Below are 19,613 nucleotides of genomic sequence, written 5' to 3'. Positions count from 1 at the left end.
CGGCTTTCCAGTTTTCCAAGGAGTACTGAATAGTGAAATCTCAGTTTGGTGGAGCTGAACTTCTAAGACCAGGCCAATAATCTAATTTCTGGCTTATGTAGTCAAATACCATCATTTTAGAGGCAAGTTGAGACCTGCTGTTCCACAAATTCTCTCCTTAAAGAGCACTCTCACTTAGCTCTTTAAAGAAGCAAATAGAGAAAACTGCTTAAAAATCTGCATCTCCTTCTGTGCAGTTCTGCAAATTCAGACTGTTGCTCACTCTCTCAGGAGATATTGAAGAAAGTTATGGAGTTGAGTGCAGAAGGAAGTTTCCAGTTAAGCTTGAGAGGAAGGAAGATTTGAAAGGAGCATTTTATAGATTAGTGTAATTACCCAATGTAATACAGTAAACATTTAGCAAGAGTCATTTTATTCTAGTCTTAGAATTCTACCCTAGGTAGGACACACTACAGAGTACATTACTTTTTACTACTCATCGATCACTGCAATTCTTTCTTCAGCTGATTTCTTCAGGGTTAAGTCAATGTGGGTGGTTTTGTCCCACTGAAGGAGGGAGTAATCACTGGGAGACTTCTCCTTGGCTGAGTAGATGCAAAAGCTTTTTAAAAATTGTACTAGAAACATTTCAAGCAGTGGTCGCTTTGTCATGATGCACTTCAAGAAAGCAAGCAGAAATTATAAGCCCCACTCTGAACTCAGATATTTCAGATATTCTTAATAAAAGGCTCATATTTCCATCCAACAAAGTGAACTAATTTTTCTTTTTTGTGCCACTGTTATTTTCCAAACTTGGTTTTAAAACACCATCTCAGATAAGGATAAATTACACCATCTTGTGGATATATAGGGAGCACTAAATTTCGTTTGATGTTAGTTTGGTTCTAAGTGTAATCAATGTTTCCACTGAGAAGACTCTTGGATTAAAAAAAACCCAAACCAACAAAAACAAACATGATATAAATCTCTGTAGAGTCTTTATAATATGCATTATATGAATACTGCGTAGTTAGCATTTTTTAAAGACTTTATATCTGAGATAAATTTTTCATCTCTCTCTCAGCATGGCTGAAAAGAATGCTCATCTCATATACCTGTAATTTACTGTTGTGTCTATGTTTATACCTGAAATGCATATTTAGAAACTCACAGGTATTTTTATACATGCAAATTTAAGAAAATTTTGAAAGCTGTGATTTGTCAAGGTCTCTTCCAACTGTGAGGTCACCTACATGTCATAATAGAATTTTAATCAGAAGTCCACCTGATGAGTCACAGAATGCTTCACAGACTTAAACGGAGCATCCAGTAGAGATTATTTCACACATACTTGATGGAAGTTTCATGGAAAACTTAAGTACCAGAGATAAAATGTAGTTTAGGAGAATGTTTGGTAGCCATGCTGTTAATGCCACTTTGCCTGGAGGATGGAAAAGAGAGGGAATGCTATTGAAGACACTGTCATCTGTGGTCATTAGCTGTTCAGGAGCTTGTTTGTTAGTTTTATTTCTGTTGATGGTGCTTCTAGCCCTGCAGTGACTCCAAATGCCATTTAATTTAGATTTTAATGATTTGTTCATCATCCAGCTTCATCATTACTGATGGACTCCCATGCTAATGATGCAAAAAGACTGTGGCAGAAGCTTTCCTTCCAAATTATGCAATGGCATACCATATATATAGATGGGAACTACAAGCCTACTTGTACCCCAAGTTCTGTCAAAGCACAACATTTTCAGGAAATACCCCATTTCCAGTTTGAGGGAGCTATATTTGAATGGCAACTGGTGATTAATTGTCTAGTTTATTGTGTGAATCCTGTAATGGAAAAATGTGGCAGTTTTCCATTACTGCCTTCCTGTGAGATGCCCTAATGGTTTCAAATATTTTATCTAGACTGAGCAACAGAACCTTCAGTCACTGTTTTTCCTAATACAAAGGGAAAATCACATCTGTTATATGGTGTGAAACTGAAACTTTCCTGTTAGACATCTAAAAAAATACTTTGTCCCAGTAAGATATTTGTTTCTCAGTGCCATCAGTACAGCTGGGCTGGACGAGCTGTTGTGTGTGTGTTCACAATGTATTTAGACTGCTTTCAGAAAGTGACTTGTAGGGTGTCACAAAATGAATGCAGCTTTTGGTGCTCTGTCTTGCACACACCTTCCCCTTCCCTGAGAGTCCCACTATGACAGTGTGTCAGATACAAAGTGGTACATTGTAATTGCTGCTAAAAAGCCTTGGATATAAAAAGGCACTGAATAATGTGTTTACTATGTACTATACTCGCAGGCTGCCTATGTGCAAGATATTCTGCTCTGATGTTATAAAAGGCATGCATTTTTAAGGCACTGTCAGACATTTCTAAGCCTGTTCCCCATCTGTGTATATGTCATATTGCTGATCTGCTAATGCATAGTAACACTAAGAAATTCCCACCATGTCAAGATAACCCCAACAGAAATATGACATTTTCATATGGGGCCTTTGATGTGCTTGCTTTCTTTCAAAACTTAGCATCTTTATCATGTCTAGAAATTTTTTGACAGTGTTTCAGGGCTCTCATCAAAACAATAAAGAAAAGAAAATTTAATTTTGATGGTCATAGCATATAGAATGCACAGGTACTACTTTGAGATAGGTATGAGATCAAATGAAGGGTCCCTCTGCCTTCCTAAGATGCTGGAGACAGTAGACCTAGCTGTACCTGGTAAGGCTATATAAAACCTGGTCTTAAAATTCATGCTGCCTTTCATAGAATACTGTTTGCTATCTTGCAGTAGATATATACAGCATTATCTGTAATTAAACTTACAAAGCACTTTTATACTATAAAATCATGTGTGAAGTAGAGGCAGGAAAAGAGAAAAATATTCTAGGTTTTGGTTGTTCAGATGGGTTTTTCTGGTGTTGGGGTTTTTTAAACTGCTGCCTATTCTATTTAATCTTTCTCTTCTCTACCTCGAAGTTTTATGGAAAACTTTGAGTTGTAACAGTCCCATTCAGATTTGAGTACAAAAGGAATGAACCAGATGGGAAAAAAATAACTTGTGCCAAGATAAACATATTTCTATTATGACTTTGCCAGTGTTTTTGCAAATGCAAAGTTTTGGGAGCTGAAAAATGGTTAAAAGGCCACCTTCAGATCAGTTCAGTGAAAATGGATTTGATTTGTCCTGCTAATGTTGGTTCTAAGATTGGAGGTTTATGCAGATCATCAACTGGACTACTTTTATACTATTCCTATCTTGATATTTTAGAATGTCTCTTTCTGTGATTTATTTGATAAAATACAACTTGAAAGTCATGTTGTATATATCTTGGGTGTAATAATATATGTATATGTGATTTTAAAATGAATGACTTTTGTGTTTGGAATTGTATCTGCTATATCAGACCTGCTTAATTTTGCTGGATTTAGCTTAAGATGTGCATTTAATGTATATTGAGCATTTTTTTAATCTCTGAAGCTACAAAGTTATTTGCCATAATGTTTATATAAAGCCACACATGTCCTATAGCAAGTTGTAAATATTATAGCAATTACAGAGATAATTTTGTAATGAAAAAATCCTGTTCATTTTATTTATTTTATAATCCTGTTCATTTATTATTCTGTTTCCCTCATAGTGCTGCAGATAATGTAATATTTAATTACATAATTCTGAACAGCTTAATGGTTTTTCATTGAGGTCTGGTTTCGCATCAGCTATACAAGTAACACTTTTTAAGAAACACAGATTCTAAAATTTAACTTATTCTGTTTTTGGTTTAGAGCAACTGTATATGAACTTAGTGCTACTGTATTTTTAAATTTGAATATTCAGTCATATGATCATAATGCAGCATAGTTATCTTGGGTAAATGTTACATGTATGTGCACATGAGTATAAAGGCTTCAGTGTATGAACATGGTCTCCTGCTACCACAAACCAAATTATGCTTTTCTTCAATGCCAATTTCTTATTAAGACGATCAGTAGGAACCAGTAAAGCTGATGGATGATAGCAGGATTGAAGAATATACTAAATCAGACCATGTGCATTTTTCTCTGTGTTATTCTGACATTTAGTTCTTTAAGAAAATGCTTTTTAGCAGGTTAACTTTTAGAGGTGGAAACTTAATTGGTTTTGGGGTTTCTTTTCAACAGAATAAAACCATGGAGAGGTGAAAATGTCAGGCTTTGTAGAAAGCACCCAAATGTGCTGCCTGAGCTGGCAAAACAAAGGGTTCTGCACCAGGAGCTCTAGCTGGGGTGATTTTCTCACATTTTTGAATGGTGTCCTAATTTCATTATGCTGATGAAGGCTTGCAACACCATTCTAGCTTCAGGCTTAGTTGGTAAGCTTTGCCTATTTTTAGGCTGTGTCATTCAAATGTTTACAAAATATCGACCATTCACTTCAAACAAGTGAAGCTGACAGTCAGAAATTCACACTTCCAGTTCTGTAACACATCACTTCTAACAAAATAAAATAGAAAATTCCGTACCTGCGAGAAAGCAACATAACTTCCTTTGTTTTAAGAACTGATGATTTAGCTGGGCTAAGAGCTCAAGAATGCAGTCATACATGTTTGAATGTTTTGCATTATTTTGATTCCTATCCCCTTCAGTCCTGCCATCTAATGCCATTGTTTTTGCTAGGAAAAGGTACTGAGGTTTTGACTTTTGGAGTGGATTCATAGTGTCTCACAAAATTAATTAGAAGGTCTTGATTTTTGTGTGAAGATGCAGAAAATAAAAGTCAGCGTAGAACATTACTGAAACATATTTGGCAAATCTATATTAGTGTTTAAACATAAAATGAGCTAGCATGAATTAAAAAGAAAAAGAAACAAATACATATAGACAGTGGCAGCACTTGAAGTGGTAGCACAAAGTTTGTTCTCAAAATTGAATGTTTTAAGTACTCTCATTATATATAATAACACAAAATTGCTGTAAAAATCGCCTGTTTCTAGGTGCTGGTCTCTACATACATTTGTTGATTTGTTTATTTAATACCAAGTTACTCAATGCCTTAGAATTCTCTGTTTCCATGTTACAGGTCTGTTACCACAGCTATTAGGAGTAGCACCAGAGAAGGCCATAAAACTTACTGTAAGTTTGTAAATGGATTTTTTTCACATTTCTCCACATTGTAAAATGCATCAAATTAAAATTTGCAACTGTTAATATCTGACTTGTGAACAGTAGAGGTGGTATACAAGTTTCATCCAGAAGTGTACCTGTAAATTTTAAGAATCTTACTGAAAACTTATTTTTGGACTCACTCCAAAATAGAGCAAGCTCATTCAACTTGTTCAGCTCATCTGCTTGTTTGCAAGTAGCATAGGCCTTTGGTTTCACTTCTTAGCAAATCAGAATAGTTATTTATTGGAGGGCTTTTGTTTTTGTGTCTTCACGTGATTACTGTATGGATGATTCCCGTGCAATAGGAGATAAATAATATGAGCATGTAGTGAATTGTTGGTAAGAAAGGAACTTGTTTGTGTGATGTTTTTTTCTAAATGTTTCACTTCTGTAATTTTGTTATTTCTTAAGTGTTTTTAAGGCACTTAAGGATTTCTTATTATAATCCAATCATAATGTATTGTTTATTCACTGATAAGACAGTATTCATCAAAGCTAGTAGTATGCATTTAAAAAAAGGCATGTAATGCTACTAATTGAATTGCCATTGTGTTACAGCTTAGTATTGAACATTCTGATATTAATTTGACATTTTAATTTGTTAATTTTAATTTTTTATTAATTTGACACCTCTAAAATATTAATGTATTTTATAATTTTCTGATTTTAAAAATTACATTATTAGCAATGATTTGTTTTTTGAATAATGAGTATTTGAATTATACTGCAAATTCTTGTTAGAAGGAAGAACATAGCTTTAGAATATTTAATATAAAATCTAAGACTTTGATTTCTTTGATATCTTGTAGTTTGCTAGCTTAGTGGGTATATTTGCATTTTCATTTGCACAGAATTTGCAGCTGATGAGTGTTTTCTCTGACCTTTTAATTTATCAGCTTTCATAAATGTTTGTCTTTTAAGGTTAATGATTTTGTGAGAGATAAGTTCAGGGCTAAAGATGGATCTGTCCCACTGGCTGCAGAAATTCTTGCTGGTGGCTGTGTAAGTATCTTTAATTTCCTTCATATGACATTCATGAGAGTGCAGTTCATAAGATTAATTGTGTGGACTAAGGCTTCTGTTTAACCACAGATCCGGTTCAAGAGCAGACTCTGCTAGAGCATCTCAGTTCTTTCCTAGATAGGCCAGCCGTTCTTGATGAAAGGGTAAATGTTCCTGTGCATTGTGCCTTTCAACTGCGCTCTCTAATTCTCACAGCTTGGAGTTTGTTTCCTTAATCAAGAATGTGTCTTTATTCATGTTGCCTGTAGCTTATGGCCTAAAGAGGATTCATGCTAACCTTTCCAGAAGTTAATAATTAGTTACTACTTTGTGGCACCCACTCTACCACGTCACTTCTTTCCTGATGTGTTATTGCACCCACTAATTTTCACTTTTTGCAGTGATACTGGCTGTTTGAAATGGCAAAGACTGCTCATGCTTCTTTGAGTTCGTAGCAGACGTAGGCTGTGTAATGCTAACTCAGAGCATAATGCATTCCTGAATGTAGGCTGTATTTAAAACCCACTAAGATTTTAAGAGTGTTTTCCTTGCACAAAGTAGTATCTTAATGAACAACTGGTGCATTACTGGGTAAATGATAATACTTCACTACTTGGTCTAGTTCTGTCTGTTCATATTACAGCTTACTGTATCTGCTGTATTGATTTGTTCAAGCAAATGTAAATACTTTAGGTAAAACGAATAGTTGTTCAAAGACCAGTGCATTTTGCAGATAAAGAGCACTGTTTATTTAAAACAGCTTTGATCACTGGGGCAGAGCAATGTTGGTGTATTTTTAATCTATCTTTGTTTCTGCTGTCATAAGACAGATGAGGTCATATTTTCAAGCAGCTTCTACCTGTGTCGAAAACTACAGTGAGCAGCAACTTAAATAAAAATGCTTGCATCTTAACCTCAGTAGGTGCAGAGATTTGTGCTGTGTGTGCTTGCAGAAAGTGAACTACGATTATCTGAGCCTCGGGGTGCAGGGGCTTGCTTGCATTGCAGGCTGAGAAGCCCTGGCTTTCTGTAATTCTCAGGAGATGGGGCAGGATTTGGCTGCTGTCTCACTGCTCCTTCTGTTTGATCACTGACCTGTTGTAGACTGCCAGGTAGGATCCCCTTGTTCTGTAACTTTAGGAGCATTCAGGGAAGAAAAAAAGAAGGGGAGGGAGAGAAGAATGTGGATCTCTAAAGCCCTAAATGAAAAGCATGCTGTAAATGAAGGAAAAATGCAATAAAGTGCTTGCAGGGTAAAAAGTATTTGCCCCTTACACTAATAAAAAGTCTCATGAACATAGCAGCCATAGAGAATTCTGTAAAATTTTCATTTAAAATGTCATTTGATCTAGAGTTTTTATTTTACAGACTGCTGTGAATTTTTTAATGCAGTACAAAAAGCACTCTTTACAGAGACCTGTCATTCATGAGAATGCTACAGCAAGCTTTTTGCCAGCAGTTCATTGTAAACTAAGGATCTGCTTTAAGAGATAGGTGATTTGAGATGTATTTTAAATGTGCTGTAAATGTTGGCTTGTCCTAAATTTATATTAACAGTGAGATGCTGCATGAAGTTGTAGCAGTAGACATGCAGTGGCAGAATGCCCTGAGTTTTCTTTTAACTGCAGTGCTCCACTTAAGGGCATAGTTTGGTGCCAGGCAGATAGGTTGCAACTTGTCTCTTCTGCAGGTGGTCTTTTGGCTCTTTTGTAATTTTAAACCCAATTCAGACTAGTAACAGAGCCTCTCATTATCAGCAGTTCCTAGGGTTTTTGGGGTGAATTTTTCTGTCATAGTGTAAATATATGTGTCAGATATGAGATGCCAAAAACAAGCTTTTTCCTCTAGCTTTCAGCATTGTATTGGTCCAACTTTTAGTCCCCGTTTAAGCCATGGTGAAACCTGTGATTTCATTGTGGAAGCAGCACGGACAGTGCTGAATGCTCGAAAATTGTCACTCTTGGATTTTTACCTCATTTCACAATGTAGTAATTGCTTATGTGGGAGGCAAGAAGACAGGAGGGCATGATGTGTTAAAGTCTAAAAAGGGGAAGACAACTAAGAATAATTTTCTAAGACTCCTGCCCTATCACCTTTCCACGTTCTACGTCTAGTTCTCAGCTGGGATTGTGTTGCAAACACAGATTTAAATTTTTCTTCTTCAGTGCTTCTGTTTCCTTGGAGTGTATTCATTGCTTATGCAAGAGCTGAGTGCTAGGATGCATGCTAGTTTGTAATGTTTTAAATAGCAGCCCTGTGTATATGGTATAGTAATAATACCTAGGAAAGGGAGGACAAGCAGATCCTTGCATAGGTTGGATTGTTCAGTAACACAAAGGGCTTTGAAGGGGTCAGTATCACCTGAGTAGCTCCACTCTGCTGTTTGCCCAACCATTGCCAGGCATTGACTTTTAAGTCTCCAAGGAGTTCACTTTGCATCATAATTACTGTGAATTAGTACACATGGCTGACTTTTGCACTTGTAACTAAAGCTGATTGTTTCATTGAACAAGTCTTTTTCTGTTTTGTAAACTGTTTTCTATCCTAAAAAAAAAAGAAAGAAGAAAAGAAGAAAATAGATCTTTTATTTCATGACCTTGTGACACTTAATTCAGTTAACAGCCTGTTTCATAGCTTTTTATTACGTGAAGATGAAAGCGATAGGTTGGTTGAGATTTTTTTTTTGAGACCCCCAAGAATACAATTAAAAGTATAACCTTTATACCTAAGGAAGGCTGTTATGTAAATTACTAACACAAGATTTCCATCTCCTTTTTTTGTAAGAAATTTTCCTAATGACTATAGTATTTGTTACCCATAAAAATGCATGTAGCTTTCAGATTTGCACAATGCCTGACACCCACCATGAACTCTGATCTCTGCTGTGCATTTTGGACTCTCATCACTCATGCAAATCCTACATAACCCTTATCATTATGAGGCTAGTAAAAATCTTCAGTTTCAAGGCAGGGTGTAATGATGCTGTAGAGCTAAGATCTGCTGAGCATCTAAACCACAAAGCTGGCTTAACCTTCTTGAATTAAAATGGACACATATATGCTGGGTTTGATTTCTGCTAGTGCTATAACTTACCTTCGGAATCCCTTAATAAAAGGATGTGTAAGCTGTAAGTACTATACTATAAATATTTTTTTATAGTGGCAATAATATTGAAATTTCTGGAAGTTTTATTTCATGGTTTTTTACTTGATTTTATATTTTAAATAAAAATAATTTTATACTTTCATATTTTAAATAAAAAATTAATTTTAAGTCATATCAAGTTTAGCTGCTTGCTTTTTTAAATCTTCATTCACTTACAGACATCTGTTGAAAGTAATCTTGATTTTTTTTATATAGCATTATATATTATTCTTCCTTTTTTGAGTTATATTAACACATGGAAGACTCTCTTTGTAAAAGTGTCATAAATACTATATTTAGGGTTTTGAGACATTACCTTTAATTCTAACTTTTTAGGTGAGACAGTCATTTTGCTTAGTACCTTAAATAAAGCAGTTCAACCTTTAATGAAAAATTTACGTTTGTGTAACTGGAAGGAGATGCAAATATGCAAAATAAAGAGGGATATAAAGCATAAAAGAATACTAAGAAAAACACAAGAAGGATTACAGCATGACTAAAGGAATCGCTATATAATGTATGTTGCCTTGTCTGCATATATTAGCACAATGATCTCAGTAAATAGGGGCGTAATTTTCAGCAAGAAAAGAGAACTACATTTTGCTTTATTAACCTTTCCTTCTGCTCTCCCCTCTCCTTCTGAACACACAGTCTTTTCCTTCCCAGCTGCTCAGTATGTGCTCACTATTAGCCAGCTTAAATCATGTAGCACAGTACAATTACAGATCCCATACAGATCTGCTTTTGCTGAAATTGTCAAGGCAATTTTAGGCATATTTCGAGAGACTTTATAGGAATCATAATAAAGTTAAAATGCATCGGACCTGCTCGGGCAGCCTCAGCTCTGCTGTGGAACATAAAAATTAGATATGGTTAACATCGAGTGCAAAATCCTGCCCAGAATTAATTTTTATACAGGAATGTGATGTGAAATTCCATTTGTGAATTGTGCCAAATAACAGATCCGGTGCAAATAGTTTTATTAAGCTACTTAAAACATTTATTTTATGTTTCAGAGAGTAATAAAGATAAGTCCACATCTGAGCTACATTTTCTTCGTGGCATTGCAGTGGAGACAGAGGATGTATAAATTGCAATTCCCACATTTAGATCTCTTACTTTCAAAAATTCAGACATTTGGAAGTTGTGGACTAAAGGAGATTGAAGGTGCCGTTCTTGATTTCATTATTATGAAACCTAAATATGTTAACATTCAACTATATTTGGCAAGAGAAGCTGAGCTATAGGTGAAATTAAACTGCACAGTGTATATGCCAGGGGAAAAAATACCTGCATGTATATCTGGGAAAAAAACAAAAAAGAAGCAAACAGTTGCTGTCACACATAAAAGCTTTGGTCAAGTTTATTGAGATAGATAAATGAAGATGGTCATCTTGATGATTGCTCTTATGACCTTTGACAGCAAAAGGCATATGTCTCTTGAATGCTTAGCAGATTTGTTCTCAGAGGTCTGCTCTCCCTGTGGCTGGGGACCCATTACTTTCAAGGAGAGTCCTACCTGCTTGTGTATATCCAATTTTCATATCTGCTTTAAGGTAAACTTCAGAATCTCCTAATACATGCTTTTTTCCCTTGATTAAATTTAAAGCTGTTTTTCGTGCATAAAATTGATGTTGTTCAATAAATTATTTAGATTTAAATTCTGTTTAAGATAATTAATATAACTGAATATACTACAATTAATTAAGTATTTTTAAAGTGTAGTACAGTTCTCTGAACCACTCTAATTGTAGTTATTTTCAGCATGCTGAAAATCATTTAAACTAATCATAAATTTTTGGTAAAAAAACCCCAGCTAGATCTGGACTTAAATTTTATTTCACATTTCCAAACTCACTCTATTTTAACACTGCTCTGTTTTAATTGACTCTGATAAATTTTCATCTAATTTTAGACTTAAGCCTTATGATGAGGTTTGGGAAGGCAACACACAGTAACATGATAGCCCTTTCCAAGGAGTTGTACCAAAGGCTGGGAAAGTTACTGGTGTAAAGTTCCTGCTTCTCTTTGGCCTCACCCCATATTTCCTTGCAGGTTTGGATGTTTTTAAAACAACAGTTTGCTGAAATTTTCATCCCGTCAAGCCAACTTAAACTGGTCTTTCCTTAAATCAGTAATGAATTTTGCAGAACTTGATTTCATTCAGTTTTGAATTTTCCTTTTGCATTAGTTAATCTAATTTAAACTTTTTTCACAAAAAGTATTTTTCCATAACAAATAAGAGATTTGCTTTCCCTCTTTTCTTTCTTTTCATTTCCCTTCTGCCTGAAAAAGAGAGACAGAAAAATTTTCAAACTATTTTTCAAACTGTAAAACAAGGAGGGATGCCTAGGTGTAGGTTGATAGTTTTCTGATTCCAGAACCAAACAATTCTGAATGCTTAAAAAGTCCATTTTTTCCCAACAAACTTACTTAATATTAATTCAACATGAATCTTATTTTTTTTTCTCATGTTATATTAGAAATAATGACTGCAAAGTTTTACACGAATGCACACTGCAGTTTACCACATGGATTTGTTTTGACAATTATATTTTATTACATGTCCCTTTCTCCTTTTACTTCTTCTTTTACTGGCAGTAAAATATTATGGTGTTTACCAGTGAAGGTTCAAAAAATCCCCAAATCCAAAAAGAAAGGCTCAAACTCAAATCGGGAATTAAAATCTAGCTTTCTGTGAGAAAAAGGAAGATATTTATGATGTCACAGTAATTTATGATGTGACCAAGAAATAATGGGACACAGTTTTAATACAGCTACCATGCCTTAGGACTTGAAAGGTCTGTAAATCATTAAATGATTCTACAGCTAGTCAAAATAGACAAGTAGAGCAGACAGAGCCAAACATTAGCAGATTTGACAGGTCTGTAAGTTAATTGCTTTTATAATGCCAATCAAGTAGGCTCCACTTTGATTTTTTGGCTAGGCTTCTGAGAAGTGAATTACCTATAACGTGGAAAATATCCACAATTTTAATTTTTTTTTCCCATTGCCGACTTGGTCTGTGCTTATAAACAGACCATACTCCTGTTTGTTTCTGTTTAGCCAGGTCATTAATATTCTATTGTAGGACACTCCTCACAACTTGTATCTGAGTCTTGGAAATCCAGTGCAGTAGCAGGAATGTACTTGTGTTCAGACTAACTGCAATTCTATTTATGAGCACTTTTATGTGAGGATTTGACAGAGCTTGCTTTACATTTGATGTACATTTGGACATTAACAAGACTGTGATTCTAGCAGTGTTCCCTGTTTGAGCTGCACAAAATAAAACCTTAGCCAGACCAAGGGAAGGCTGTCCTCAGAAGACAAGAAAGATTAGCTAGAGAAAAACAGAATTCTGCCTGAGCAGCATGAAAGCTGTTTCTGTGATAGGCTGATCAGGGTAGTGAAAAGCAGATGATTGAGGGCTCAGGAAATCTTGTGATCTGAAGAAAAGGTATTTACTATATGAACTCCCATTGCTAAAGAGCATTATCAGAATGCTGTGTAGATAGGACCACAGATGAGAGAACACAAAACAGCATGAGATGGCTTGTCTAGATTTTTGAGGCCTGGCTTTATGGAATGAAGAGGTAGCATAGAACCAAGCTTTTGAGAACCCAGTATGCTTTGCTCCTGACATAGAGTACCACGAGATTAAGATGGTCACCTTTGAGATCTGTAAGAAATTAAGGTGGTCACCTTTGAGACTGTAAGAAAAACAGTCATTTTGGACTGCTGTCTGTTACTTGGCAGCTTTTCTGGTAACAGGAGAGTCCATAGTGAAATCCCCTGTGCAGCAGTTTGGCATAATTCATCTAATGCTCTTGGGACCTACTGCCATACAAACACCAAAACTTTTAGAGGTAGTTTGAAGCACTGCAGTAAATCTGGCTTCTAAGCTTTGCTCTGTTGGTATGTGGTTTTGTGGGAAATCATTGAACAGTCCTGTGCCTTAGTTGCCATTTATTATACAATGAAGATGGTAATTCTTCCATTCTTGAAATCATTGGTACATTTTTAATTTAATTTTTTTATGACAATGAGCAATCTTTATTTAGTGTCTGTACTTTAGGAATGTTGACTTTAATTAGGATTAATGGATGCTATGAAATGCACAGGAAAACAAGCTGCATCTGGAAACTTAAAAGGAGTAAGGGCTTGGGACAGAGTATGATATACAGTAGGACTGAATATGGTAAACAGTCGACTAAAAATCTTGGAATTTGCACCTCCTTGTCTTTTGTAGATTAAACAAGTAACCAAGTGGACAATTTGTTTTGCAGAGCTTGTTTTTTGGTAATTGTATAATATATTGCTTATGTATTTTTATGATTGCCATTAATTGCTATAATTGCTATCCCTGGGTGATATTGTTGAAAAACATTAACACTCTAATAACACCTTTCTTTATCCATGAAACCATAAAAGGGGATATGTGATAAGTTGGATGGGATGCAGAGGAAAGATCTAGGCTGACCCTAAAAGCTGTTACTGAGAGCAGGAAGGGGGGCTACAATTTGAAATAGATAATAAGGTTAATTAGAGGAGCAGGAACATTTGATGGTCACTAGCACTGAAAGGAAAAGAATCTAGTACTTTCTTCTAGAATGGAAAACACAGAATCTCCTTCTTTAATTGCAAGCTGTATCAGATCATACACCAAAGCTTTCAAATGGAGATGTGAAAGCCTGAGGAGAGTTGCGTCTGGAGTGCTCATTTCTTATTTAATCTCATAAGGACACAAAAAGCAGTTATATTAAAAAGAACAGGAATTTCTTCTCTCAGTGTAATGAGGGGGGTGAAAAACTGTTTATTTTCCAGCAAGTTTATTGCAGAGTGATTTGAACACGAAGAAATAGAAAACATTTTGACTTCTTAAAGTGAAATACTGTTAAATGCTTGTTACTAAACCAATTTTTTTTTTTGATTACAGAGTAGTCTTTATTTCTCCATGGACAAAAAAACCCAACCAGTCCTCAACTATTTCTACTTCTTCCTTCTGTTCAGTAAAGTAGGAAAGTAGCAGGAGACATGATAGACAGTACTGAATTACTGTGCAAGACTATACTGCCATCGAGAGGTGTTGGGTGATATCATACCAATTGCAGAGTTGAAGAACCGCAAAAATGGGGAAAAACCCAGCTTCTTTTTAAAAATTCACATGTGTTTGGGTGCATAGCTAGCTGACTTTGTTAAAGCACATTTAAAGGCATGCACATTTCTAGCTATGCTTGTATGAATTGGATCACAGTGATATTTCCCTTTTATTTTCTTGCTCTAAGTCAAACGACCATAAGTGCTTGTGATTAGGTCAAATGTTAAATTCTTTCAGAATAATATGGGCCCTTTGAGATAATTATCTATGCAGCACCTCTGGTTATCTACGCCTATAAATATCTCAAAGTTGTAGTTTTTACTTTAATCACATGATAATAACTGAAAAGTAATAGATTTACTTATACAGTCAGATCATTTGTTTAAAAAATGATTGGAAGATGTGATAAAGAATTCAGAGTTGAGGGTAGCCAGGTTTGTAACTTCAGTACAGAAAAATTTGTGTTACTGGGAACCATCTGTATTGAACATTTGATGTATTTGATTTTTCTGACACTTAGTGGAGAAATCATTAAGCTTGAGCAACCCAAGCTTAAATGGTGTTTATTCAGGACAAAGAAAAAAAAATTACTTTTCAAATTCTTCCCTTTGGGAGTGTATTTAAAAATCTTATAATTAAATACATTTTTGACTGCAAAAGCTATAAAACCAGAAGGAAGTATTCTTCAACTTTTGGCCAAACAAAATGAAGGAACAGGGTGATACAATGTGCTGAGGATGTTTTGTCTGGTTTTTGTTTTTTTTTTTCCATACCAGTTCATACCAGTACCTTGAAAAGACTGGAAAAAACCAGATTGATAAGATTTCTTTCATTGCATTCACTCAGCAAAAATTGAGAAAGGAGACAGAAGCTGTACTATTGTGATTCAAGCTACTGATTTGGAGATGAGGATATCTGGAGACTCTTACAAGTTGTGAATGTTTGAGCAGGGAGGAAATGCACACACTGGTCATACAATTAAACTGTCTGCCTCAAAACCCCTTCTTGTAAAACCAGATTCATTGTACTTTCCTCACAGAAGCACTGGGAGGAAATAAATTAATATTTATGAGATGCTTGCATTACTGTGATGATGAATAACACAATAGGAGTTACCAGAACTAGATAAGCAAGAAATCATTTCATTAGAGAGTACAGTAGCCATCTCCGGTTTGCTTCCCCCCCATTTTGAGAGCAAGGAGCTGCAGTTTCCAGCACAGATGCTCAAATAACAGAATGATCAAAGCTCCCCACCGAGACACTGTACTTGTTACCACTGGAACTGCCTCTGCACAGGCTGATAAACCAGCCTTCCTCTGCATCACGAGGCAGGCAGGTGGTGAAACCCTCCTACCGAGACCTCTGTCAGGTATTGTCTGCCTCGGCGCTCTCAGTTATTCTCCGTTTGATTTTTGGAGTATATCTTAGATCAAATTCAGAGCATGGCACAGGTTGTTCGGGGAGTTCTGGGATCGTATCTGGACAGTCTGGAAACACCTCACTGGAAATGACCACTGTCTCTCTTCAGACCTGCTGTGTGGGCAGCAATATTGACAGTCCTTTTAGTGCTGTGTGGTGCATGCAGGTCTCTGTATTAAAACTTTGAATGTAGCGAGCTTGGTTGCATGAAGTAGGTAAATAATAGTATCTGTGTTTTTTAATAGCAAGCTGAAGCAGAGGAAGTCCTATGTGATTTAGCTAGAGCAGCAAATGTTTAATGCTGGAAGTGTCTGCACAGCCAGGCTGGACATGCAGACATAGGCATTTATATGCACTTCCTAGCACCTGAAGTACTTCCCATCTGTTTGTGTTGAAATTATATTGTGTTGAAATAATTTGCCATTATTCTTCTTTAAAATCAAAGATATCGTTCCACTTCCTTTCTTTATAATGGCATTCACTTATAAACATTTTTATAGATTTTTAAATTGTTCCATGTTTTGGTTCACTAATAGTAATAATAATACTAATTTTGTACTAATACTTAATTTTGTTGTAATCTTTTAAAATTTAATATGGTTTTCCTGTAGTGAAAATTAAAGGAACATTTCTCATGGAGTCATGGCACAATGAACTGCAGGAATATCATATTGAGGGAATGCAGTTTAATTCTGCTAGTAGATCAATTGATACGAGTTTTTAAGTAATGTGTTTTAGAGAATGGCTCTTGTATGAGAAACTTGCATGTGAACATTATCACCTGAAATTCAGATTTTATCATTTTTAAGAAGAAAATATATATGTTGGTACGGGGGAATGCCTAATAATTGCAATATCTACACCAAAATTTTATTATATAGGAATATGCAATTCATCAAAGAACCTTTCCAGGATTCTTTTTTATTTATCTTGAGACTTAGCAAGATGAGTAGACAAGTAAAAGAAAGATTTTTTTTTGAATGCTTGCTTGCTTAACATGTTCCAGTTTAAGTGCAAAACTTAAAGCAGCATATGTGCTAAATAATTTATCAGTCTAATTTTTGATGGCAAGAAGAATAGCAGTTTTATATATACCAGGATTCTGGTTTGGTAAAAGCAGTTAAATTAAATTATGCCAATTTGAAAGTCAAAACCAGTTGAGTTACACAAGAGTATGCTTTTCCTGGTCAAAATAGGAAACACTTGGGATATTTTGGGGGTTATGTAAAGACTTTAATTTGTAACCACATTGTATATGCTCACTCCAAGTGGTAGGCAAGAATAGTTGTTCGTGTGATTTGCCATTTCTTCAGCACATTATTTGAAGCATATTACTGTGCATAATTTTTATTTTGAATGATAGTTAATCTCTACAATTAATTCTTTTAACACTGGGATAATTTTAAAAATACATGCACATGGTGTTTGCATACTAGACATCACTACATGCAAATGCTTTTAAATGGTTATTTTGTTTTTGTCATTACCTTCTAGAACAAAATAGTTGTTTTCTTGTAGGGAGGGCAAGGGTTGCCCTTTCCATAATTCGTGTGATTTGAGAACGTAGAGAAGAGCAGAGCTGTCATGCCACAGAATTACATACTTAAAAGAAGTTAGAATGACATTTTGTTGAATTTGAGCCAGAAGGAGTTTGAATGAATATTTTTTTAATACACTTAGGTAACCTTCACATTACCTTTTTTCTGGTTGCAGATTTTTAGCTCAGGATCTGTCAGTGTAGCTGAAAGGTTATGCCCTAAGTTACATATGATGAATGAGATGAACTTTATGAGAACCAGAGGGAGTCCAAAATGCTTGCCACCATTGTGTTTTAAAGCAGACTTTCAGAATCAATTGAGTGGTGTCTTCCCAACAAATGGAGACTGACACATTGAAAACATTTAGTGGTTCTTGATTAATAGAATCCTTCAGTCTCTAAACCTTCTTTTCTTTAATGCCTGGTACCTAAATAATGATGTAGAGTTCAGATTCTTGAGTCAAACAGCATTTAATGGCACTGAAACTGGTAGTTCAGAGGGTTTTTTTAAAAAGCACAATATACTTGCAATTCTGTTCATTGGAATCCATGCATTCCTTGTTATATGAACTCATGTCAAAATTGGAAAACGTTTCTGCCAGTTTCTACTCTTCAACAGTATGTTTTCACTTTCTATATACTGCACATCACAGCTGCTTTACTAGTTACTAATTTTTCCTTTTACTTCATTACTTGTGTTATAGTGTTCTTGGTTTGTCAATATTGCATAACTTTGTGTTGGAGAATGTGTTCTTGCAAAAAGAATTGAGCTAGTGTCTCTCTGATGTACTGCAGTGTCCTGCAGTGGCTGACCTGCTTCCTCTCTGTTTTTCCTGATGACTCATCTCATGGGGGAGTAGGTTTCTTACCTTGTGAGATGCACTAATAATAAAACTCTTGACTGCTAATAGCTTAACAGAGTGCAGCAAGATTGAAAATGTCTTATCTTGAATGTAACAGGATGCACATTGCAAATAATGTAGCAGGTTAATATATTGATTTCTGCTTTTAATTTCAGGCTGGAGGTTCTCAAGTAATCTTTACCAATCCACTGGAAATTGTCAAGATTCGACTGCAGGTGGCTGGAGAAATTACTACTGGTCCACGAGTTAGTGCCCTCAGTGTATTAAGGGACTTAGGTTTCTTTGGTCTCTACAAGGTATGTTTTTGTAAAATGTTAAAAAAAAGCCTATTATAAATTTTCAAATCAACATATAATTTCATTGTTCTCACAAATTTTCATAGGTGGACACAATTTTACTTTCTAAAAGAAAAAGTACTATGTGATCTTGTATCTTCATTTTTCATTTTTGATTAAGGGAAGAAACTGCCTCATCTTTTTGAGCATATGATTTTTGTAAATCTTACTGAGATTTCTTTTCTCACTTCAGCAGGTTTAAGGTTCATTGAATATTAGTTTGTGATTCCTGATATTCTGTCTACTGTAAAAAAAAAAGCTTATTTTCATCTGCTACATGGTATAGAGCTTACAGTTTTGAAACTTGCTTTTGCTCTTCTGTGGTTGATTCAGCAACTTTCCCAGATGTCATCGTTCATTTGGTGATGAGAATTAATTGCAGCACAATAATAGTGAAGAAATACAGACAGTGGGAGCCCAGCATAAAAATAAACTCCTAAAGCAAGCTTCCCCTTGCTTCTTTAGAAGAATATTTTCCCAAATAATACCATGAAAAGCTGCCTTTGTGAGCATATGCTACAGACCCTACAGTTCTGTTTGGTGTATTACTGTTTTCACATAGATACATAAATATGTAGGAGTCGTTAGGTTTAATGTTTGCAACAGGAATGAAAACATCTTCTGAATATTGAATCTAATAGGATATATGCTACAATAATTTAAGGGATTAACATACTTTTAGGATGTCTTCTACTTTCAGATGGAGGAGATTAGGTATGGGGGAATATGAAAGGTCTTGAAGTACTTTGAGATAGCCACACTATACTCAAGTATTGAAACAAATATTGTAATGGAAAACCATATACTGCAGAGCACCAGGTGGTGTTGCTTCAGACTCTGCAGCCTACAACTCGGAAGAAAGCTTGCATACTTCCAGTTTGTCCCAGGATTTCCAGTGAAGCTGGCAGTATTCCTCTGTTTCTTATTTACAGCAGTCCAGCCACAAATTGAAGATGCTTCAAAAGACACCAAATGAGCCCCATCCCCCTCCTCCTCAGTATTTAAATTCCTTCTGCTTTTTTAAGCATCCAGTCTTTCAAAATTGTTCTGTTAACATTACAAAGAGGGAGCCTGCCCA

At 35.4% G+C, this 19,613-nt stretch overlaps 1 protein-coding gene across 5 annotated transcripts in view; it reads left to right on the top strand.

Moving 5' to 3' along the window:
* The window catches only part of SLC25A13 (solute carrier family 25 member 13), a 98,859-nt gene that overhangs the window by 63,839 nt on the left and 15,407 nt on the right, over nt 1–19,613 (top strand). For all 5 annotated transcript variants that reach the window (XM_054273504.1, XM_054273506.1, XM_054273507.1 and 2 more), the window contains 3 exons: nt 5,049–5,101; nt 6,056–6,136; nt 18,356–18,496. In XM_054273504.1, the coding sequence (XP_054129479.1) occupies nt 5,049–5,101; nt 6,056–6,136; nt 18,356–18,496 (275 nt within the window). The remainder of the gene's footprint in view (nt 1–5,048; nt 5,102–6,055; nt 6,137–18,355; nt 18,497–19,613) is intronic.

The sequence above is a fragment of the Melozone crissalis genome, unplaced genomic scaffold (genome assembly GCF_028551555.1).
Source record: "Melozone crissalis strain CALT ecotype California unplaced genomic scaffold, PUWL_Pcris_2 ptg000016l_1, whole genome shotgun sequence".
Lineage (NCBI taxonomy): Eukaryota > Metazoa > Chordata > Aves > Passeriformes > Passerellidae > Melozone > Melozone crissalis.
The sequence above is the reverse complement of the archived record's forward strand: the minus strand, read 5'-3'. Positions and strand labels throughout refer to the sequence as shown.